This window comes from Paroedura picta, chromosome 11 (assembly GCF_049243985.1).
Source record: "Paroedura picta isolate Pp20150507F chromosome 11, Ppicta_v3.0, whole genome shotgun sequence".
Classification (NCBI taxonomy): Eukaryota; Metazoa; Chordata; class Lepidosauria; order Squamata; family Gekkonidae; genus Paroedura; species Paroedura picta.
Genome location: NC_135379.1, coordinates 31698637 through 31723864, shown reverse-complemented (window position 1 = coordinate 31723864; position 25228 = coordinate 31698637). Strand labels below are relative to the sequence as shown.

The 25228-nt window shown below is 40.2% G+C and overlaps 1 protein-coding gene across 3 annotated transcripts in view; it reads left to right on the top strand.

Moving 5' to 3' along the window:
* Nucleotides 1-25228, top strand: part of RFTN1 (raftlin, lipid raft linker 1) — a 95889-nt gene that overhangs the window by 54531 nt on the left and 16130 nt on the right. For all 3 annotated transcript variants that reach the window (XM_077302844.1, XM_077302842.1, XM_077302843.1), the window contains exons 5-7: nucleotides 4302-4632; nucleotides 12246-12449; nucleotides 22166-22281. In XM_077302844.1, coding sequence (XP_077158959.1) covers nucleotides 4302-4632; nucleotides 12246-12449; nucleotides 22166-22281 — 651 coding nt within the window. The remainder of the gene's footprint in view (nucleotides 1-4301; nucleotides 4633-12245; nucleotides 12450-22165; nucleotides 22282-25228) is intronic.

Here is a 25228-nt window from a genome sequence, read left to right as displayed (position 1 = left end):
TAAAGTTCCTGACAGTTCGAGTAGTTCCTCAGTGGAACAAGCTTCCTCGGGAGGTGGTGGGTTCTCCTTTTGAAGTTTTAAGCAGAGGCTAGATAGTCATCTGACAAAAATGCCGATTTTATGAATTTAAGCAGATGGTGAGTCAGTGGCCAAGAAAGAATGTGCCAGTGTTTGTCTCTTGTGGTCCTTCCTTGCATATCCAGGAAATTGCTGATCACCACTGTGGGATGGTAGGTGAGTTTCCTCCAGGCCAGGCTGCATTCTGGAGATCTTTGGTGGTGGTGGTGTGGGGGGAATCACTTGGGCATGAAATTGGGGTCATTGTGATAGCTGTGAGTTCCTGCATTGTGCAGGGGGTTAGACTAGATGACCCTCAAGTCCTTTCCAACTCATATGATTCTATATGTTTCAATATCAGAGTACTGGGTGAAGGACTTGGGAGTAGAAGCAATGAACTGCAGGAAGATTCTGTTGATTGTTAAATAAAACGTTTGCCCTGGATAAAACTAATCAACATGTGTAGGTATATGTTCCGTTGCTGCTCCCAGACTTCTTCCTTATGTAAGGAAAGAAGACTTAAATCATATTACCGCTTCAGACCTTTTCTCCAAATAAATGTTTCTAGTTTCATTAAATTGTCTTGTTTCACAAAATGCAATAATAATATAAGCACTTGGGAAAACTTGTGTCCATAAAAGGAACTGTTGCATGCATGTATCTCAGAGAATTCTAGCTAGTAGATGAGATCATCATATTAAACTCGTTACCTAAAGAACTCTGGTTTTGGATTTTAATGTGAAATGCATAGAATTACAGGGTCACCATTAGTTTATGAACTTGAAGGTGATGCTGTTAAAAGAATGGCTAACATTTGCATAAAAGTACTTTCAAAAGTGGAGCAGCACTTCAGTTTGCAAAGAAGGAAATTTGCCCATTCCTTGATTCCTGCAGACCCCTAACTTTGCCCCCCATACTGTTAGTCAGGATCCCTTGACTCCCTGCAGGTTGGGTTTTCAAGGTGCTCCATGGGCTGTAGTGGGAAGGCCAGGGGCATTCCGTTTTGTGAGCCTCAAGCTTCTTATGGGTTTTGAGCCAATCTAACAATATGTTTAAGGTCATGTAGTGAAGCTTCATTCCAGCTGAGATTTGAACCAGACTCTTCCAGCTCATGCTCTTAATCACTGCACTGTCTCTAGTAAAGCATCTGTAACAAACGTGACTGACATTCTCCCGTAAAAATGCAGTTTATATTATCACTCATTATCACTGAGATATGAACAGGATTTCATTGTCAACTAATATTGCCATCATTTGTATAATTCAAGGGGGGCTGGATTGAATATCAGAAATTGTTACTTACCATGCCGTCTCACATGCTGCTTTGTACCCATGGCAGCAAAATCAGATGGGTTTGTGGATAGCCTGTCTGAAAATGCAAACTCAGAACCAGCTATTTGGGTTACCTTCTTGTTGACCCTCAGATACCAAATGAGATTGTGCCTAACTTTTTAAACAGCAGTATTATATTTAAAGCAGCACCTTAAGATGGAAAGTGATTCATCTCTGTATGTACAGATATACCCCAGTGAATAGTAATAGTTTAGTCCCCAATTAATTAGTGGTTTAGACTGTGCAAAAGAGAATCAATTAAATGCTGGGCAAGGAGATTCACATTGGACTGAAAAATTTGACACATAACGATAAGATTATTTTCCTGGTCCATATACTTCCATGTTGACAAGAGGCAATTTTCCACATTCTGTCTTACATACCCTGTGTTTAAGTTATCTTGAGCAATATAATGTGGTAATCCAGCTAGCTGATCCTATAAAACAACCATTTCACACAACGTGTCTTTCCAAAAAACTCAACTCAGCAGATGTCTTATTAATGTTATCCTAGTTGCTAAGAGGTTTCCATTTTTTACCATTAGAAGGGATATCTGCCATTTTTATGATATAAAAATTTTCTTCTCTTAAACTGGGCTGCTGAAATATGACTTGTACTTGGTTATTAATCGGTGAGAGAATCTATGACGACAATCATTTCATCTTGGCAATGTGTCAGTAACTATCTATCAGTCAAAAATCTTGCATCTTTGACCTTCTGTCTTATCTTTGCATCTCGGGGAAACAAAATCCAGTTCCTCCCACAGCAGCATAAAAGAGGAAGTTGTTTCAGTCAACGAGATGTCATGTATGTGTGCAGCACAGTGGTATGATTGTCGGGAAGTTGGGTGATTTATAACATTTTGAGGAAGATGCATCAGAAGATGGGGAAGATTGTCAGGAATGCCATGTTTCTGCCATTATTGATATTAGTTTTTAGATCAGTTAGTGTGCTGGTCATTTGGCCATGTTTTACTGCCTTGGTTTTGATTTGGCCTTTCCTCTCACTTTCACACCTCACCCCATCCCTTCCCCATACATCTCCATTCACCTCTGGAACGTGGCCTTGGGCACTGCCAAGACTCCCCTCACAGCTAGAGGCCGGAAGTCTCCTTGTAAGTTGGCCAGGGTACTCCTAACCCTGTTATTTGAGTACCTGGCACCTCTGCCTTCTGAGGACTCAGAAGATGAGTAAGCAGAGGCCCGTAAGCTGGTGGGTAATGGGACCAACCTCCTGTGAGACTATGAGATTGACAAGTCCCATACCCCTCCTTCTTGTCCTGGTGACTCTGACCTGGTGAAGGTCATGGGGCTGTGAATTCAGGGCATGCTAGACTGTGGCTGCACCCAGACTTTGGTAAACTCCAAGGTGGTCCATGAGCAGGGAGTAAAGCTGAACCATAGGATTTTCTTTGCAAGGTAGGTTGCCAGGTCTTTACATAACCCTCCCCATTTAGTTGGGCTTGGGACCGGAATGCTCAGGTGTTCATGTCTGGGTTGTTCCTTGGTATAGTGCTGCCAAAATGTTTATGGAAACCACTGGTTCCCAATGTATTTGGGGATTCAGTCTTTGGGGACAACTATAACATCTAAATGTATGGGCAAATTCAGATTGTATGAACCTGGTGGTTCAACAAGGCTTTCTGACATCACCATTCTGCTTGCCACCCTTTGTTGCCATCACCTCTTGCCATCCACCTATCTTCCAGTGCTTCTGCCCAAAAGCTGCAGCAGCTACTGCTTCTTCTTTCCTGGATCCCGATCATCTGTTCCATACACATCCAATGGGGTTTCTTGGGATTCTTTTTTCTTATGAGAGTTTGAGGAATCTTACTTGGACACTTTCTTTAAATATGCCTGAGAAACCAGCAGGAAAATACAATAGCTACTTGAAGGCAGCGCTTGATGGTAATGGAAGTGAAACTGCCACCCGCAACAATATACTGCCTATGTTGACTCCTTGTAGAGCCAGCCAATGGACAATTTTTTTAATTGTATAATTTATGCTATATTAATTGCAGTTAGAGCCTCTTGTGGCGCAGGGTGGTAAGGCAGCAGAAATGCTGTCTGAAGCTGTCTGCCCATGAGGCTGGGAGTTCAATCCCAGCAGCCGGCTCAAGGTCGACTCAGCCTTCCATCCTTCCGAGGTCGGTAAAATGAGTACCCAGCTTGCTGCTGGGGGGTAAACGGTCATGACTGGGGAAGGCACTGGCAAACCACCCCGTATTGAGTCTGCCAAGAAAACGCTGGAGGGCGTCACCCCAAGGGTCAGACATAACTCGGTGCTTGCACAGGAGATACCTTTACCTTTAATTGCAGTGTTTTATATGGGTTGTTTTTGTAATTATGGAACATGCTGGGGGTACAGATGTTTAAATAATTTTTCATCAAAGTTAGAATTACGGAACATTCTTTTTTATTTCTTAAAAAGGAATGGAAAGCATATTTTGTATGGCCTCCTCTGTTATTATTTTAAATAATATCAAGGACCTCCAAATATTGTAATAAGCTAAGAGAGAAGCTGGCAGACAGTTATAGTCTCCCATATTTCATTTTAAAAATAGGATGATAAAAATCAAATGAATATTGCAGTTGGTCTGATTTAGTTATAATTTTTAATTACTAAAAACCTAAACAAAAAATATTCCAATACAAATCTGTTTCCAGCAACAATATCCATAGAATCTATAACTATTAAAATGGTAGCCCTTTTGTGTTTTTACATTTTATAGGCATATTCATTAAAAGGAGAATATGCTATTGTGGAATGTAGCATACAAACCCAATAAGATTTTTAATGCACCGCAAACTCCATCTCAGTAACACTAGTTTACCCGAAGTGGTGAGTTTTGAAACATTTCTGTTTCTGAAGGAGAACTTGTAAATTAATTTGTAATTTCTTTTTGTTTATAGATTCAAGATGCAGCAAGTCGGGGCATGAGGTTTGTTGGAATAATACCTCAGTACACCTCCCAAACGCACTCCAAGAGTAGCGGTGCTGTAATATCCAGCAGTAACAGCTTGAGAGAACTCAGAGGTGACAAAATTCCATCAGACTTCCTTGAGGACTGTGCATTGCTGGATCATGAAAAAGACTGCGCTAATGGAAGCAAAATCCCTACAGCAGCAAGTGAGGAAAATGTTGACCAGTGTCTAAATCTTAGTGAAGATCCAGGAGGTGAAGGACAGGTTACCGAACATCTCAGTTTAAGCTCTGCTGAAGAAAAGGGAGGGCAACTACAAGGTGAGAAAGCAAACAGTTCTCCAAGGCTATAGCATGTAATTTACTACAGTTTTGCATTGCTGTGCTACTTGCTGCCTTAAATGTACTGCAGTAACACCAAATAAGAAAGAACTCCTGAATTTGTTGCTATTTATATTATTAGTCTAGCATTTATAATATGTAGAAAAGGTTATGATCTTATATCAGCCATCTAGGTTTTAATGGGAATACTTATATCCAGCAACTGAAGCTATTAATAGACAAGAAAGATCATTTTGCCCCAGGTTTGCAGAGAAATCTGACATAAAAATACATTGTGGGGGGTTAATCTCCCCAAATAATAGAAGCAGCACCTGTAGCTGTAAGAAACGAAGTAGATGTTCTGGGGGTTGATAGGCAACCACGACAGCATTTCCATCGTCTGGGCCATGGTTTACTTTCACTAAAAAGTAAGTGGAGGGGGAAGGGGCTGCTTTCCAGGCCTATTTTGGCCTTTGAGGGAGGAGGACCCAGTGGAGCTAGGCTGAGAAGAAACCATGGATGACTTGGTATCACAGGACTTGTATGATTCACCCGATTTTGGCTGTTTGCTATTGTTCAACAGCAGCCCCCACAAAAGCCAATATAATAAATACAGCTGAAGCTGAGTGGGTGAGAGGAAAAGGTAAAAGGTAGATTGGTTGGTGGGTAGGAAGGAGGGAAGGAAGCAGGGAAAGATGAAGGTATGTGAGTTACCTTGGGGGAGAGAAAGAGGGTGGGCAGCGTGATGTACAAGATAATGAATACTTCCCACAAGTCCCTGCAGGTTCCCCACTGTTCAACTGGGCTAAGCCTGGCAACCAGTGCTGCATACCTGGGCAATAGATTTCCTTAACAGAATTTTCCCTACCTAGGAGGGAAAACTAAAGATGGATGGGGAGATAAAGGTAGGTTCCCTCACCCAATCTAGGGTCTATCCCTGAATCTCCAGAAATTTCCTGTCATCAGAATTGGCAACCCTTAGCCACATTTTTCTGGATTTATGATACTGAATTTCTAATCTGTTGGACTATGCAGACTTTCATGGAATGCTAACAGGAATTATTTCAGATTAATGGGAAAGGTAGATAACAAAAGGGTTAAAATTGATCCGCTTCCTTCTTTCACCTTGCTGCATTTCTGTGCTGCTGCTTTATCCTCCCTACAGAGCTCGATGGTCTCCAAACTTCAGATTGTACTTTACTTTCATTTACCACTTGCTGATAGAAAGTAGTGTTAAGTCCCAGAGGATGTTGCAACTTCCAGAGAGAAGGAACACAGTTCACAGCTTTGGGAGATGTATTAACACCAGTGCAGGTTGATACACACTTTAATTTTAGACCAGCACCAAGAACTCTTGTTTGAAAAGCTAGTGTTTCTGGATGTTTGATTATTTATTTTATTTACTTTTGGCATTTATACTCCAGCTTCTCAGCGAAATTGGCTCTTGAATCAGCTTACAGTAAAATCAGTGTTTAAAAATAAAATGAACAAGACTAATATATTAAAAATTATCCAGAAAAAAAAGTTTTTTAAAAATCCTAAAATCAAGCAAATCTGACAGAATCAGCTATATAATGAAGAATCAGTAGGTATGCAGATCATTATTGGTGGAGATGCTATCTAATTCACCTAGTAGTTGGTTCTATGTATGCCAGGGTTTGAAAGACTACACAACTAGTTCTGCTTGGCCGAAGTGAACTTTTGGCTGGTGTCACTTCAACCATACTTGAAGCTGCTTTAGATCACGTGAATACTTCCAAAAAAACTGACTCTGAAATGGTATGGGAGTGCAGAGTTTCGAGAAAAGAGCCCATGTGATATATTGGTCACAGTTTTGGACTAAGATCAGATTCAGATCTCCATTCTGCAGTGAAGTTTGCTGGATAATCTTGGGCCAGGCACTTTTTCTCAACCATCTTAGGGTAGATACAAGGGTAAGTGTAGAAGGGATATGCTATCCTGGGCTTCTAGTAGGATATGTGAGGGTTGAAATTTTATTTTTCTGGCATTTATTTAATTAGTTTTAATTGATTTATTTTTATTGTACTTGCTGTTATTTGTTGGTTTCTGTTTTACTGTTTAAACTGCGAGCCATTCTGAGCATTATTTTCTAAATAAATAAATAAACAAGTCAGAAATCCAACTCCAGGCCTGGATCCAGACCAATATTTCTTGAATCTTTTCCACTGACTTAATTTGGCCGGATAGAATAATATAACCGAGAGCAAGAAGTAAGGAGGGAGGGGGAGGAGGAAATCCTTTACTACTATTAGGTGAAAGTTCTTTTCATTCTCCTGAATGCAGGCATGATATTCTATAATCTTCTGCACATCTTTGTTTTGGGTGAACGAGCTTTTACGTGCAAGTGTCTCATGACATACTCATTGTTCAGCATAAATTATTGCCACTTTAAAAAAGCAACTGTGAGGTCTGCCATCTAGGGATTTAAAACTTTTACCATGTTTCCCCCTTTTAAAGAATGTGATCTCCTTGTGACCCAAGAAAAAGACTTGTTTTGAAGATTTTGTGTTATACTTCATACAATAATTTGTCCTAGTTCTCCCAGATAGATATAACAAAGGGCTTTGATAGGGTGACAACCTACATAATAGTACATAGTGACCATGCATGTTTACTTCTGTAAGTATAAGATACAGCATCTTGCCTGTAGTATGAACCTATGTTTGGCTCTTGCAGTACTATCCTTCTTACCTTCTTTGAGGGGATGGATTTAGAAGAGTTTGGAGGGTGGGGACATGAGAGAGTATAAAACTATAGAGCTTTCAGCAAATCCCAGAGCTACCCAATGTTACCTGTGGGCTGTCACTGGAAATGATGTCATGATGCACACACTGGCAACAGTTTGTTTTTAAATTTCATGTGCCATTGCTTTTGAAAATTATTTTTATTTATTTAGGTATATTTGTTTAATCTTATCTATTCAGACTATTCTGGTTTGGTTGCGTCTCAGGTAGAGATTCTTTAACGTCATCTACTAACTTTTTAAATTGGAGACATCAGGGAGTCACCTTCCCCAGGTTACTTCCTATTATATTTTAGTAACTGTTTCCAAAAATGAGAGATTTTGTTGTTGTTTTTATGTGTTTGTGAGTGTGTGTGTGAAGGATGGGGGGGGGGGAATGAGGTATCTTTCAGCCCTTTCACCATAGAACATCTGATTGCTTTATTGTCCTTTTGTGACCCTAATTTTCTTCAGAATTTCCTTTTTTCTAACCTGGAAAAACTATTCCAATTTTGGCATTAATCCTTCTTTCTCCCTTGTGAGCACAAATACTTCTATATTTCACATTGTCTGCCATATCTTTTACAAGAGATCCCTGTTTTGGCCTGCAGTTTTGTGTTCCAGAATTGTATGGTTGTTTGGTCAGCTGGGAGGGATATATTTCTTTAGTAAAGATATTGCTTGATTATCTGTTTTTGAGTCCTTCTACAATTAGACATCTTTAGAATTTTATTTCCCAACTTCGTTATATCCTAGAAGTCCACAAATATACTGTGAACTTCTTAACTTATATAAATGGCTTTTAATTTCCTGCACAATTTTAGAACATAACCATTGGTGTTGAAATAATTTTGGGTTCCTATTTTAACAAGTGCTTGTTGCATTGTAAAGTCCCTGGCTGAGAGATCCCTTATCCTGTTATTATAGCAAAATGATAAAGCATTCCTCCTAGATCTGTATAAATCCTGGCGCAGTATTTGTATACACTGGCCAAGTAAGTGTCTTAGCATCCATCCTTCATTTATGCAAAATGTATTTTACCATTACTTCATTGAATTCATAGCATATGAATAAGAAAAACCTGATTTTTATGATTTCTAGAAGGCCATGTGCATACTGTCTAATCCTGCTTTTATGTTTATTTTTAAGACTTTCCCATGTTAGTTGTGCTCTCTCTAAACCCTTCTGTGTCCAAAATGTATTTGAGATTTTTGACAGAGGAACACTTTAAAAAACACAAGTGTTGCTGCGTGAGCTTCTTACTGAATCTATCCTCCCCTTCCCAATTCCTGGATGTTGGGTCAAGTTCATAACCTTTTCCTTTTAGTTCAAGGGGAAAGGAGTTTTTTCACAGAGGGTGGGTTTCCTGAACAACTCAAATACATGTTTTGGTCTTATGTATACCTCTCATATTATTGAGTTCCTCTTTGAAAGCAGCGTGACCACACACTGTGATCATTGAAGAGTGTCAGATCTGTGGACTAGGGCAACAATCATGGATTAATTGGATGACCGGAGTCTAGCCTTTATCTTTCAGTGGCAGTTCCTCATTTGAGAAAAATGCCCTCTTCAGGGGGTTGTTATAAAAATAAATCAAAAGAATCCACTTTTAAAATGTCATTGTAATTATGACAATGGAATTCACTTGCAATGTTATTGTGTTTGGATTTGTGCTTGTTGGGCCTTTGGACAAACCTGGATTATGTTTTCTAGTCTTGATTACCTGTTGTAGAAGGTGATACATTTCGAATTATAAGGTTGCAGAATTGTATCTGAAATAATAACTTAGAGGCCTTTATTAATTCTGATACATTGGTCACACTAATTTTTCATTTACTGGACTCTAAATTCTAGTGGAGAGCTGTTTTTTTTAAATTTCCTTGGGAAGATCAGATGAGACCATCTGTCCTCAAGTCTCACTCTCTACACACATCGAAAACACCATTTGGTTCTTATTGTTCATGCATACTCACACAAATACTGACCAGAAGCTGTAATGCTGGATGAATTCATGAAAGTGCCATTAATTATAGTGCTGATCCATTTTAAGAGCTTTTGAAAAAACAACTTAGAAGAAATAAAAATATTGTATACTCATTTAGAGCTTGGGTTGTTATTGCAAAATTATGAATTATTACCTCTTAATGCAGATTAATTGAATCACTATTGCTACTGCAAGCCATATGAGAACATGCATGCCTTTTTCCTCAAAGGAATTCAGTGCAATTCTTAAAATATCATCTTTAATGTTTGAAAAGAAAGATAGACAGTTTGACTAAACACAGGTGAAAATTGGGCAGTTAATCACTATTTGAAAAAACCCTAGCTGATGTGTTTTGTCAGAATATTTTCTATTCAAACACTGATTCAAGAACATCTTGCCAGTAAGGCAGTTAATATTTTGTGCTTGACTTAATTGTCTCTTTGAAAGAACCACATATTTTTCTGCAACTTCCCACCAGTCCTTTGGCATTTATCAGTCACTTCTTTCTAAAATGTAGTTTATTAATGGTATTGTGGGTAGATTGTCCATCAATTTAGATAAGGCACACAAGAACATAACACAAGAAGACTGCTGCTTTTTCAGTCAAAACAAGGCACTATTCTAAATAGTGTAGTCCTGCTTCCTGTTTCCACAGTAGCCAACCAGATACGTTGCAAGATCCCCATTAGGAGCACTGAAGCTTGGCTACCTTCCCACAATTCAAACAGCATGTTGAGAGCCACCTCCAATCTGTCTGTGGCCACACTTAAGCTGCGGGTTAGCTAGGTGGCACAATGCCAAGGAATCTTTCTTAGAGACTTAATTTCCTAATCAGAAAAAGAGTTAGAAACATAGCCTCTGCGTTACACCTGCAGTGGTCATAACAGAAGTGAAGGAACACATGGTCACAACACGGAGAAGAGGCTATGCAAGCATCAGAAACTTGCATCATTTCTAAAGAGAAATAGGATAAAAACATATTCCATAGACGGTGTGAGAAAGAAGCAGCAATAACAATAGGCAGGAAAAGTGTACCACTGGCCCCAAACAAGTAGAAGAGACTTTGTACTGTGAAGTCTATATGAAATAGCACATCACTAGTATAGCTGTTTACTGTCCATAAGGCAGACTTAAAGATAAAAGAATATAGTTCCCTATATAAAGAGATGTCCTAAAACATGTGATTGTCGAGGGAAAGAAAAAGAAGAAGAAGAAGAGTTGGCTCTTATATGCTGCTTTTCTCTACGCGAAGGAGGCTTCAAGTGGCTTACAGTCGCCTTCCCTTTCCTCTCCCCACAACAGACACCCTGTGGGGTGGGTGAGGCTGAGAGAACCCTGATATTACTGCTTGGTCAGAACAGTTTTATCAGTGCTGTGGCAAGCCCAAGGTCACCCAGCTGGTTGCATGTGGGGGAGTGCAGAATCGAATCTGACTCACCAGATTAGAAGTCCACACTCCTAACCATATACCAAACTGGCTCTCACACACAGTAAATGAGGCATAGAAGAGAGAAGAACTGGGGGCATTTCCATACCCGTTAAATGTAGTAAAATGCCTACCTAATGTAGTTATATTCCGGCCCCTCCATATGACATTGCCAACATCCAGTGTCTGGGCAGTAACTAGCTTGCTACAACCTACATTTTAAAGCACGAGTTGGGGAATTGCATAAAGTGGATTCCCCAACCTATTTAGTGCTAGCTACCAGAAAGCAACCAGCGGGCAACCAGCAGAGGGAAGGTATGGAGACTCAAACACACTAAAGGCGCCTGTCTCGTCCCGCCCTCACACTCATCTCCTTTTCCCTTGTTCCTGGGGACGGGAATCTCTCTTTTAAAAAAAAATAAAATATTTGTTTCAAAGTTGTTAACTGAAAATAACGCCTCTCTAAAGTTTTCTCCCCTCAAAAAAAATCAGGAACGAGATTAAATTTTAAATGCATCAAAGGACTCATGATCCCATAAGGGGTGGCATTCAAAAAGCACTATGCATCAATGATTCTATGCATATGCGTTTCAACAGAGAAGTATTTTTTAAAAAAATTAGCAGGCATCGCGGGACCTTTGAAACATTGAGAAAGGGAATTGGTTGCTTGGATTGATTGACAGGCGGAAGCGAGTCACGTATAAGGCATGTTGCTCTGTTCTGCCATTTCCAGCAGCAGATGTGGAGGGTTAGATTCATGAAAAGAAGCCGGACATGGGTGAGACAGCAAAAAGGTGAGGAGGGGCTGGGAGACGCGATATGATTTAGCGCTACACCATTCAGCTGGCGTAACACTATTTTTACTGATATGCAGAAATTGCCTGGGAATTGCAAACTAGCATAGAGAACTGTGCTGTTTTTGTTTAGTAAAGTACCATTCCAAGGAGTTTGACACATCTGCTGTTTTGGAGCTACCATGTAGATGGGTTAGGATTGCCAACCTCCATGTATGGATTTGGAGGTCTCCTGGAATTATAGCAATAAATTCCTTGGAGAAAGCATCTGTTTTGGAGAATGGAATCTGGAACTTGTATTTCCGGGAACTTGTATTTCTAGGCCTCACCTGGAAGTTGGCAACCTTAGGAAATCACCAATAGCAGAACAGATCCATGGGATCCAGTTGTGTGCCCCCCTTTGTTTTATGGTTATGAAAACTCAGCTGGAAGTAAAGCTTCGTGGCTTGTTTTGGATTTGCTTGTTCTGAAGTTTGGTGGAAAAGCACATTTTTTCTCTAATGACTTAGTAATGTTTTAATTATACATGGAGAAAGCTCAACTAATAGGGCTTATTAATGTGTTACTTATGCTTGCAAACGATACCCCAGAGAACAAGAATGCACTGTATTTCCTGCTTGATGGTATTGCTATTTCAGCATTTTGTTTGTGTGTGTGTGTTTTCAGAAACTGAGATCTTTGCTGTCTTCAACAAACCAATGACTTCACAGAGATCCAGCCAGTACTACACTGTAACAATACCTATGAGAGTATTCAACAATGGACAGAACATTTGCAGCTTAGAAGCTAATTGGCTGGAGCACATGACAGATCACTTCCGAAAAGGGAGCACATTGGTGAATGGCATCTTCAGCCTTGGGATGATAAATGGTATGGAGAAAAAAAATTCCTGCAAGATTGTCATCCTGTTTTATCTTCTTTGTCTCCTTTAAATGATGATCAGTTGTTTTCTTTTTGTCTTTGTCTCAATGGACAGAAATACATTTAGAACCAAATGTGAAAACCTGAGTTTCTTTGTTATTAAGTCACCATGACACGTGTTTGAGGCTCAGTTTAAGCAGCATCCTATTCCCCTCAATCTCCTATTTTTCAGCTGTTTCTTAGCAAAAGAAAAATTCTGTCTTAATGCTAATTACACCTTGAAATTACATGCCATACTGAGTGTGAATTATTTGTTGGCATCAGCCTTTGAAGAAACATCTTTTCAGATTTTCAAGATGCTGAATTTCATGCTTGTAAAAAAAAAGTCTCCTTTATTTTACTGATCACATAGAATAGGTTCTCTTTTGATGTAAGGCAAGCCATAGGAAAGCCTCAACCCACAGTCTTGTGTGTGTGTATATTGCTACCAAGTTAGGAGTCTTCAGTGTCCCTCAATAGAGGGGGCAGATCTGTGCAAACAAAAGTCATGCATATGAAGCTGCCTGTGGAAAATGAAGCTTGGTATGATTACTGGTAATCCAACTTGGGAAATTCCTAGAGGTATGGAGGGAGAGCCCAGGGAACTGATCTCTGGAATCCAGAGATCAGTTGTAATTCCGGGGGATCACCAGGTCCCTTCCATAGGAAGGAAACATGAATCATTGTATCTCCATTGCTGGTCAGTGGTTCTCAGCTTGGGGGTTGGGACTACTTTGGGGGTCAAACAACCTTTTTACAGGGGTCATGGCAGGACGAGCAGCTTGGCTGTGGGGGGGGGGTGCCACCACTGTTGCTGCTGCTCCTGAAGGCACCCACCAATTTATATACAATCATGAACAATGGATCTTCACGCCATTGGTCAGTTTCAGTTTAATTTCTGTGAAAGAACACTGGCATAATTTTATGGTTGGGGGTCACCACAACATAAGGAACAGTATTAAAGGGTCGCGGCATTAGGAAGGTTGAGAACCACTGATCTAAGTGCAGTTGCAAGCACATTTGTACAGTCTGGTTCTCTTTTATCACAGCAGAAAATGGGACAAAGCTATGTCTGGGGAGTGGGTTGCAGTTGCCATCCACAGTGATCTCTGGAGAAATTGTTGCCCCCTATCTTTTGTTAATCCAACACCATCCTTAAAGGTAACAATTTCTCTAAAGATACATTTCAGTAAACCAGATCTTCAGTGCTTTTGGTGGTGATACCACACAGAGGAGCCATGAAGAACAGCTTCCTTTAAATTCCACAGGTTGAATAAGGCCATGTGATTTCAGCAGTCTTTAATCCTTGTCTTATTTCTGATTTGTTGCAAGTAGCTATTGCTTCAAAATGAGTTGCATGTAAAATGACTAAGGTTGCCACCCCTTACCAGGGAAATTCCTTGTTTCTTATTGCTTGAAGATGCTAAGTGTGGCGAAAGAAAATGTTTTGGCCCATAAGACCTGCATTGTAGCCCAGATTGGGAACATCAATCTCTTTGTCGCAATGAAAACTCTTCTTTGAGGGTTGCCTGTCACAAGTTAATTGACCTTATTAACTTTTGATTAATTTAGTGAAATTATTTACTGCATTGATGAAGGTCCTATTGGTCAAAACATTTTCTTTCTTACATTCTTAAAATCTTCAAACAATAAATAAGAAATGAAGAATTCAGCTAGTTGATTTATAATATTCTTTAATTGCCTTACACAGTTTTTTTTCTCATTGTTTGTGACTTGACTCTGTGTAAACCCTTCTCTTGTTTACTGGGAAATTCCTTGCATTCTCCAAATGAGAATGGGAAATTTATAGCAGTCATGACAAACTGTCCTCTCTTGTTTCATACTTCCTTTATAACAGGCTTTCCAATGCAAATCTACAGACTCGCTGATTTGTTTGCTAGTTGTCCTTTCTCTACTCTTTGTTCTACCATGTGTTTTGGTAGAGGTAAAAAATACATCCCCCCCATTTGCAACATCTTCATTTTTGCAACATCCCATCTTCATTTGCAACACATGTGATATTGATGATTGCACTTTATCACTCTCATCTCTACTGTTTGCTACAAATTACAAATCTGTCACTTGTACTTGCTGAGATATATACCTCAGGCATGCTTGTACTTGTGACTCCTCAGAAATAATTGTGTACATAGCCCTAATTTTTGCAAAGAGCCATATGTAAAACATAAACTATTGAGGTCTTGTTTGTGCTGAAGATACTACTGTAGATCTATTGCGGGAAACAAAAATGCTATTTTTTAGAATTTGGCCAGAAGGTTAAATATCTGAGGGGAGATTTTGGCAAAAGACATATAAAACACAATTAACTCTCTCTTTTAGAATAAAAAGGCTCCATTGGTATAAGGGTTAGGAGTGCAGACTTCTTATCAGGCGAACTGGGTTTGATTCTCTGCTCCTCCCCATGCAGCCACCTGGGTGACCTTGGGCTGGTCACGGCACTGATAAAGCTGTTCTGACCAAGCAGTAATATCAGGGCTATCTCAGCCTCACCCACCTCACAGGGTGTCTGTTGTGGGGAGGGGAAGGGGAAGGGGATTGTAAGTTGCTTTGAGATTCCTGTTAGAGAAAAGCAGCATATAAGAACCAACTCTTCCTTTTTCTTCTTCTTAAGAAATACATGACAAGTTACATAGGAATTCAGTGCATTCAGCCACTGATTAAATGCAGGCTTGCTTAACTTCTGCAAGATTGCTGTATGGGGCCTTTGGGTTATATCTGAGCCCCAGATTGTTTCTCCTATCCAGCTGCAGTCTTGTTGAAGTAAGAAATAATGTTGACCTGTCCCAGAGAGAGACAGAGAGAGAACCATTTATTTCAGCAACAGGGTGTCCTGTAGGACCTTTTAAGGTAAATAGATTTATTCTTGCATAAGCTTTCATGGACTAGGGCAGGGGTAGTCAACCTGTGGTCCTCCAGATGTCAATGGACTACAATTCCCATGAGCCCCTGCCAGCATTTGCTGGCAGGGGCTCCTGGGAATTGTAGTCCACGGACACCTGGAGGACCACAGGTTGACTACCCCTGGACTAGGGCACATTTCATCAAATGCATGATATGCTCAGCTGGCAAATACCTATATGGCCACGCAGACAAAAAATTCTAAACACTGGGACCATAAGGCCATGAACTGCCAATGTTGTTCTCCCCTGGTTCTAGGACTCCATCCTTGATGGGTGGTTCTCACCGCTGGTGCTAGGCAGGCAGGATGGAGTCCTAGAACCCAGGGAGAAGTACCCTTCACGGTAAGTGCCAATGGGCATTCTAGGTCTGTACTATTTTGAAAAGTAATGGAAATATGAACAGTTTTTTTTTAAATCCAAATAATAAATAGATGAACTTTTATGTAAAGAATATTGGTAAAGTTTTGCAAATTGCATTGGAGGTTTGTACTGTTTTAGATTTTTAACTTTGAAAGTGGGGTTTATGAAACATAGGGCTTGGGCTGATGATACCACTGCAGCGGTAAATAGCACTTCTGTGCATGCAGGAAAGGATGAATGACTGTGTGTGTGGTGTGTACGGTGGCCAGGCCACAACTTGTAACCCCTGGGAGAAATTGGGGAGTGGGGCCTGGTGCACAGGCATTGTGTCAGTGTTCTGACATCACTTATGGTAAAAGACTTTAGCGACAACACTCTGGAATTTTTAAAAAAAACTCTACCACAGCATCCACTTTGTCACTTCCGGTGCAATGGCAGCATGCACTCTGTTTTAACTTTAATATCCGCCCATTGCATTCTCAAGCAAAGCACCAAGATACTGGGAGGTCTCTCACTATAGTGGCATCCCTACAGGCATGCATATTCCAGAAGTCATTTGTGCTTCCTACAAACCAGGTTCCAGTTGTTAGGGGGGGAAGTTTCTTGGGGACGGTGAGCTAGAAATGGGGGGGGGGCTTGCTGATGACATGAACTCCCTAGAATTGTGCTTTCTATGCCTTCTACGTGTTCAGCAGGTTCTTTACATACTAATAAGAGTTAAAATAGAGGTAGCCACTAGGATATTCTGGCCTGTTATATGCTGCTACTAGAGATCCTATATCCAATAATAATAATTTGTAAAATAAATTGGGAAATTAACCTTGTAAAATAAATTGAGAAATTAACAACTAGTCTTTATTTTTTTCCTATCCTGCAGCAAAGGAAGTTTTGAAGTTCAGATGATGGAATGCCTTCTTTTTGCTTTCTGGCAAGCCATGCAAATTGCTGGCTAACTTGCTTAGTAAAGGTCATTTATTTTAAATGTATAAACAGCACTTTCAAATATGAGTCACTGGACTCACTACGGACCAATTAGGCCGCCTTTTTAAAGAGAATATTTTATTTTTGGCGCCTTATCGGTGTATTGCTTAGTATCTCAAAGCAACATATGAAAAGTATCAGTCTGTTGTTTAAACATTAAACATGCATTTACATAATTGGGTTCTGGAGCAGTTTTCTAAAGACAGATTTTGCAGTTGAGGGGTGTGTACAAGAAGATTACTGTGTAGTCATACTTTGTGAAGAAACAGGGCAATGGGAGTGAGTTGAGACCTGTATAATAAAGACAGGTTTAGAAAAAAAATGTTCTTAAATGGTAGAACACATTGCAGGAGAGTAGCCTTTTCCAGTCTAAGGTTTCTTCCTAGATCCAGATGACACTTTTATGGAGAGAAAAAGTTACCATATAATTAAACATGCCAGCCTTTCTCAGTCTTTTTGCCATTGAGAAACCCCTAAAACATTCTTCAGGCTCCAAGGAACCCTGGAAGTGATGTCAGCAGGCAACAGTTTCCTGCCACACCTCCAGAACTCACATGTCACCAGAAGTGACATCACCCAGACACTCCCACCGGATGTGACATCACATTCTGATACTCCCATTTCCTCAACGCCAGAAATGGCCCAGCGGCCTCCTCTGCTGGGCTGGGAACAGGGCTGAGGGAGGCAGCCGCCATGTTTTCACCTCCTGCCACCTTGCTAATACAATGGATTCCAGTTGTTACCATTGTACAATGAGCCTTGGCCAGCAAGAATTTTATAACTGGGGCCCCTTACTTTTCCACCCCTCCAGGCCCATCATTGGCCATTGGGGGGGGGGGTTTGACATAACCATATATAGTCATATCAACCAATATTTTAAAAATATATTAAAAAAACAATTAACTCCCACCTAATTGGTTAAACCCTTCTGGGGCTATCAAGAAAATGCATGGTTTCACAAAACCTCCATTGAGAAAGCCTGATCTATGCAAACATAGGAGATTCTGTGTACTGTGTATGTATACTGCCAGTTTTGATTAAAGTAATGTCCAGTGTGTAGGTTCTGGAAATGAATTCATCAGCTGAAGGCACATGAGGAAAATTGGACGTAAGTGGTATCAGAGTGGGAAAATCATCTTATGGGAATCAGTCCAGAATTATTGGTGAAGACCAGTCAAAGGCAAACATGCAAAAGGGTGCCTTGTCTCCTGTACCTGTGTTGCTGACTTTTCATTCTAATAACAATAATGTAAAGGTTAGGAATTGTACATGAGTTTTAATAGTTCAGAGACAACCAGCAACATAGGGAGACGTTGCTTCCCACTTGTATAGCTGTCATAATAAAATAAAGAATCATTTCCCATAGTGATCTTGTAAATCATGTGCAGGAACATTAAAATGACATTTTGCCCAGTAGAACAGCATCAAATATTTATAAATCCATGTGAAAATAGCCTTTTGAGCACAGTAGGGGAGCTTCTTACCTTAATAAAAAATGCAGCGATAATGGAACCTTTTCTCTTGAAGGAGGTTGGATTAACCTTTTGGTGTGAGCTTAGTGAAGGCAGAGAATATAAAATGGCACTAAAGCTTGGTCAGAATAGAAGTGGTTTGTAGTTGAACAGTATGGCTCGTTATATGATCGGCTTGTTAGTACAAATGAGTCATCGTTTGATCGTTTAGCTTTTGAGATTTAACTAAGTAGATGTAATATGCTGGAATCCTCAGGATTAATCGCACCAATTATGTGATAATTGAAAACAAGTTTAACTACTCAGGAATGGAAAGGAGAGGGGGTTAAACAGATGACAGAGTTAATATGCAGCTCCTAGAGACTGATACAGCAGAAGACCCTGTAAGAGCTTTTATATTTTTGAATGGCAGCTAATAATTGACATGCTTCTGGCTCATTCAGGAGCATAGTACTACATAGGCTTTCATAAAATAAATTGAGTTACCTTAGCATTCACACTTGGGGATACTGGGATTTGTACATGCAGTAAAATTCATCATGCAGGAGTTTAGACGAGGATAACCAGGCACACTTTTAAAATCTCTTTTGTATTAGTGGGCAACTTCTTCCTCTTTACTCACTGTTCAGTTGCTCCTGTATTTTATATTTTGTAAAGGCCTATGGCTATATACAAATAAATGTATCTTATCTTATCTTATCAGTTGCTCCTGTGGGAAGTGAACCTTAGCCTTTGTGAGTTGTATGGCCCACTGGGAAGGTCTGGTGGTGCAAGGCTGCCTAACCTGATGATAATCCATGCTGTTGAATGTGTTTAGATGATGAATGCAATATTAAGGCTTCTGTGGTTTACCAAAATTATACAGTTGAGTCACAAGCCATCAAGAAATTATTGCTTCAAGCAGCACTATGGGGAAAGGCATTAGTCCCTGCTATATTCTATCCATGGTTACTCATGTCCAACCCCAGGAATACACAATGTTCCTGAAACATCACAGCAAAGAAGAACTGGTCAACAAAGAGGCATATGACATTTCTCACAGTGGCTATGACCAGAATAAATTATTTTATTTATTTGTTATTTAAATTTATTGCCCACCCTTCCCCGAAGGCTTGAGGCGGGTTACAATGTCTTAGATATGCTTTGAAGGGTGCAACACTGTCACATTAGTGACCCTGGAGATTATTAAGAAAATGATCAGTGGGTACGTTTGAGAAACTTCCAAGGAAATTCAACCTAGATCAATAAACAAGAAGTTCTAAGACATGATCAGTATGCCTAGAATCTAATCTGCTCATTTTGGAGATAAAGGTTTCAGATTAGACACTGTAATCATTTTTTTAATCTCAGAAGTTCAAGTAGGTGAAAGGATGTTTTGAGAGAGAATTAACATATCCTCAAATCAAGATATTTACCTCTTTAGCAAGTAAATATTGAAGATGACCACATTTCTGGGTGTCCAGGGTTATATTATCACTATGAAATGGGTGGACAGTGTTGTCACAGGTTCAGAACAAAGCACAGAAGGCAAAAGGGTTTAGCCACGCTTATTAGAAACTATGAGCCATGAGACTGGAAACTTTACAATTATAGCAAGAAGAATGGCCCTTAATGCTTATATGCCCATGTCTAATGCCTAAATCGTATATATTTATTATTTTGATGCAAAAAGACCAAATCCCGAGAAGTACCTCTAGACGGGGAAGTCAGAAAGTAAATTTGAGTGTTGCTGTGCTTTGTTGTTCCAAGATGACAAATTTCCAAGCAGTTGCTATGGTTATTATCAGTATTTTTGTGAGAACAGATGATTACTTTTGTGGATATAGCATATGATAAGAAACAAATACAGGTTGAGACTGTTGAACAGGTATGTCAACAGATCAATATGACAAAACAGTCTATTGTAATGTACAGAATGAATCTGCTGCATGACCTGAAGAGATGCTGGCCAAGAATGTTACCTTCATAACAAAATTAGTACAAAACCCAAGGACATTTGAAGAGAAGGATTCTTTGCAAAGAAGGCAGATTCTTCCCTAGGGTATATCAAAGAGTTAAACATCTTAACTAATTCTTTGGGACACTTTCCACTCTCCCAAGGACCTGCTAGATCAAAATACAAAGGAAAATCCTTATGATCGTATACCACAAATTCTGCAGATACTTTAAAGGCAATACTTTATGTTGTAAACTTCAGCATTCAGATGAAGTACAGTGCCTTTCTAAGATTCCCTTCTTGAGTCAGACATTCCTAAATCATGTCCTCTTTAAATGAGTTTTGTTCTCTACATCATCTTGAATTTTATTGTGATAGCTGTGGTTCTCATGGCCAAGTTTTGTCATATTCTCTCTCCACATCTAGATATTTGTTAATGGGTCAATACCATACCATAACACACCATACCATAGGTACAAGTTGCCTTTTTATAGAATTTGATTTAAAAAGCCACATTAATGCTTAACTAAAACATATAAAATATAAGCACTATCCTGTATTCTGCAGTCACCACAGATTGCATCCCTTTGTCCAACTGGTTCAGGATTTCAGGCTGGGTTGTCACCAATACACTGATGACACCCAGCTATTTCTGGTGATGGACAGCCACCTGCCAACACCCCTAGACTCTTTAGCCAAATGTCTGGGAGCTGTGATGGACGGGGGCAAGAGGAGTCATCTGAAATTAAATCCAGTGAAGATGGAAGTTATCTGGCTTGGTTGGCGTGCTGAATTTTCGGCTAAACATCTGGAAGAAGTTCCTTACAGCGAGACAATGCTGGCCTCCCTCCTCACAAAACCAATAATCGACCATCTTCAAACGAACCTCCCAGCAGAAATGAACTTCCCCTTTACAATACCCTAAGAAATGCGGTATAATAAGTTAACTATATAATTGTATTAGTAATTTAATCTTGCTAAATATTCTCCTCTTAATCTGCTGTGCAGGCAGGAAGTCTTGTGCTTTCTTCCCACACCTTAGCTATCTGTAATTCATATCTTCCATATCAGTGTGAAGCAATGGTGCCACTAGAAGGTCTGTGCTTAATCAGCAGTAGGAAAATCCACAGCCCCAAGGAGTTCAGGGGAAGACTTACTTATTCTGGAGGATGGGACCTCAGAACCAGTCCACCTTCCAATGCCCCACTGCCCAGCCCCAAATAAAGGAGAGCCCTTATTCCATATGAGGTGGGTGGGAGCTATAGCCAGAATCTGGCTGACCAAGCCTTGGACACGGGAGGCGCAAATGACTACTACCAAGCCCTTGATGTGGTGAGCATGAGTAGCTATTGCTGCAACCCTGGATGGGACGGCTGCAAATGATGAAAGCTTGTTGTTTTTCTTCGCCCTCCTCCATTGGGGACTGGTTGCCCACTCAGTCCATGACCTAAGGTCACTGCCCCTGTTGTCTGTTGGCCAAGTCCATTCCTGGAGGACTCACATGTTCTGTGAAGATACATGGAAGGCAGGAGGTGGTCGTTCCTTCATTGTCCACAAAGCAGTAGGTTACAAACACTTGGTGTAGTGGCTTCTAATCTGGAGAGTCAGGTTTAATTCCCCACTCCTACATATGCAGCTAGCCGTGTGGCCCTGGCCTCGTCACAGCCCTGATAGAACTGTTCTGACCGAGCAGTAATATCACGGCCCTCTCAGCCTCACCTACTTCACAGGGTGCTTGTTGTGGGGAGAGGGAAGGGAAAGCAATTGTAAGCTGCTTTGAGACTCCTGGTAGAGAAAAGTGGCATATAAAAACCAACTCTTTTTCTGGTGCTATTGGAAGAAGGTAATGTATACAGAGCAATGTTGTGGAATTAATAGTTTTGCATGATACAACATCCATTGTTTCTTTAGGAGAGCTCAGCTAAGTCTGTGTCTATTGTTATTAACATCCTTGGAAGAAAAGCATATTGTAATAGTAAATATGTGCAGCTTACAGAATATTTTGTGTTTGCACAGATTCCTTCCAGGGTGTGACAGATGGAATGTTCATCTTTGAAGATCTTTCTCTGGAAGACAGCAAAAATGTACAGGGCTATGATGCTATTGTTGTAGAACAGTGGACTGTCCTGGATGTAAGTGTACCCTTTGCTTTTTTGTTTGTTTCTTGAAGCACACGCCAATGTGAAATTAGTATTTGTGTTATCCTGCCAGCTATCTCTATTAACAATAATTTCTGTATTATTTCCATTGTGTCAAATGCTTTACAATATTTTTCCATCAGGGTAGCCTTTCCTGCAGCCAGAAAAACAGGTAATTTTGGCAGTAGCAAAAGTATTGTCACATAAGATTTTGTGAGCCAGTATCTACCTGTCTCTAGAGCCTCTTGTGGCGCAGAGTGGTAAGGTAGCCGTCTGAAAGCTTTGCCCATGAGGCTGGGAGTTCGATCCCAGCAGCCGGCTCAAGGTTGACTCAGCCTTCCATCCTTCTGAGGTCGGTAAAATGAGTACCCAGCTTGCTGGGGGGTAAACGGTAATGACTGGGGAAGGCACTGGCAAACCACCCCGTATTGAGTCTGCCATGAAAACGCTGGAGGGCGTCACCCCAAGGGTCAGACATGACTCGGTGCTTGCACAGGGGATACCTTTACCTTTATCTACCCTGTCAGATGCATGTAAGACACAGTGAGCACTGGCTCATGAAAGTTTATGCCACAATAAGTGCATTAGTTTTGAACGTGCCTTATGAGTCTTTGCTTTTAATATTTCCTTAGTTATTTTCCTAACAGCCCCAAATGATTCATGTCTAAGAGAGCAGTATAGAGCTGGTGGGAGATCTGTTAATGGTTTTGCTACTTTAAAAAAAATGACAAACATTCATTAAAGATGCTCCCAATTTGGATCAGGGCACCAGCACAGGAGAAGAATTTGTTTGCCCTAATTCCCACCCCCTCCCAATCTCAGTCTCCTTGCCCCCACCCACCCTGGACTGCTTTCTGCCCTGTGGGAAAATATACAGACACCTGTTTGCTTTCTTCAGGGCAAATTGTAACAAGGGAAGGGACTGAGATTGCAACAATAGCATAAGAAGAAACTCTTCTCCCCCCCCCCCATGTGCCACAGCCCCATCTGAATCGGGTGCCTCCTTTTGCTGCTGTGTGCAATTTAAAAACAGTGGGACATCCATTCATTGATCTCTCTGTCGTCACATCTCATTAATCCCTTTCTGAAACCACTGAAGTGGCTTGAAGATGTTAGTTTTCCATCTTGTTAGTTTTCTCATGCCATTTTGAAGGATTAAATTACAGGTGATACTCAGTTGTGTGAGTGTTTTCCCCCAAGGTCTCGTTTTCCCAAGCAGCCGGGAGAAGCTTCATTTTGGATTGGAGGCTCATGGGCAAGGGCAAGGGAGACACATGACACTCATCTCTTTCTCTGCAGGAAATGTTCTTTATCAAGATCTCCAAACTGCTTTTTCTCTCCATTGGGGGGAAGGGGGGAGATACAGGTGTGTGTCTGTGTGTAAACGCCTCCTGTACAATCTTCCAGTCCTAGGTGAAACTTCCTACAGGTGCTTTAACTGTAATAGAAAATAAAATAAAAACAAACCACAACCTTAGAACATTTACACAACTGGGTAAAACTCCTATGAAGCTTCATGTTGTGCCAGTGAGCTATCTAATGCTGGGTCTTTAAGATGCCTATTTTTTTTTTAATTTTTGGACTGATATATGTAAAGTGAACTTTTAAAATTCTTCAGTTAGGTATGTATAGAGACATTTCACTGGCTCAATATACATGCATTTTCCTATATGTAACACATAACAGCATTAAAACACATACAGCATTAAAAATGGGGGACTTTGTTGTGCCAATCAGGTTATCTTTGTGCTCTTTCAAAGCTTTTAGAGCTACTGAGAATCAATGTATTGGTTACAAACAATGTCATGAATGTTGCTATGCACTTTGCAGGTCATTTGTCTCTCAGGGCTTCTTTTAATCGGCATAATACTTAAGTGCATAGTTGGGACATCAAACATGTCATTCCTTTTTTTTAAAAATGGCATGTGATACCTGCTTTTCCCTGTATAGCTCCAGGAATACTAGTGCTGCATACTATGTGGAGTTTCCTTCTCCATTTTTTTTATCATAGTTAGCCAGTAGCACAGAATAGAAGGCCAAGGTTACTCATCGCAAGAAAAGAACAACTGTAATAATAAATAACAAGTAATAAAAGAGAAAACATATTAATTCAATTGCATTCATAAAAGCTTTTATACAGAGAGCAATTGAAATGAGATGTAATTAGGCTAATAACAAAAAATGTAAAGTTGCCAGTAAGCAATAAATACAAAATAAATAATGTCTGAATGGTTTTATCTGCAGAGTCTAGAAATCAGAACCCCAGAACCATTTGGCTAAACTCACAGACCATTGATGGATCACCTTTCTCCCATTTTAAATACATCTCTAACTAGCTAACCACTGAACTTCACCTATTTCAGTGGTATTCTTAACTCCTCATAGGATCTGACTTCATAATGGATCCCTGACTAAATACGAGACATAATTCCTTCTGTGTTCCTTTCCCTGTTCTTATTCTATAGATGAAACTCATGGACTTCTCTTACAAACCAATTCTCCTTGTGTATCACCAGGACTGTGGATTCTGTTATATGCAATTAGAATGTGTACTGTGTACAGTCCTTTGAGTAGAAATGGATACCTTTGTTTCAACAAAGGACTTGGCATGCTTAATTTCCAATAATAGAGCAGCTTCCCATGTGTAAGTAACGGAACCCTCTGGTGAACTCAGTATGTGTGCAAAATGTCCATGTTTAGAGGATGTAAACCTTCCAGCTGTCACAGCATGTGGTCCTTGCCAACCAATAGACAGGATGCAGTAGCCCTGAGTTATTTAACTGTTTAAACTCAGAACAAGCAATGGCATGCATGCCTGCCTCCCGAGCAAGGGCTTTTAGAATATCCTGGCTTTCTGTTGTGCAGTTATTTTAACTCAATAGATTGGGCCACAGTATTTCTGCTAGACTTCATGGGATCCAGCCTTGGGTTTTCTCTGGTG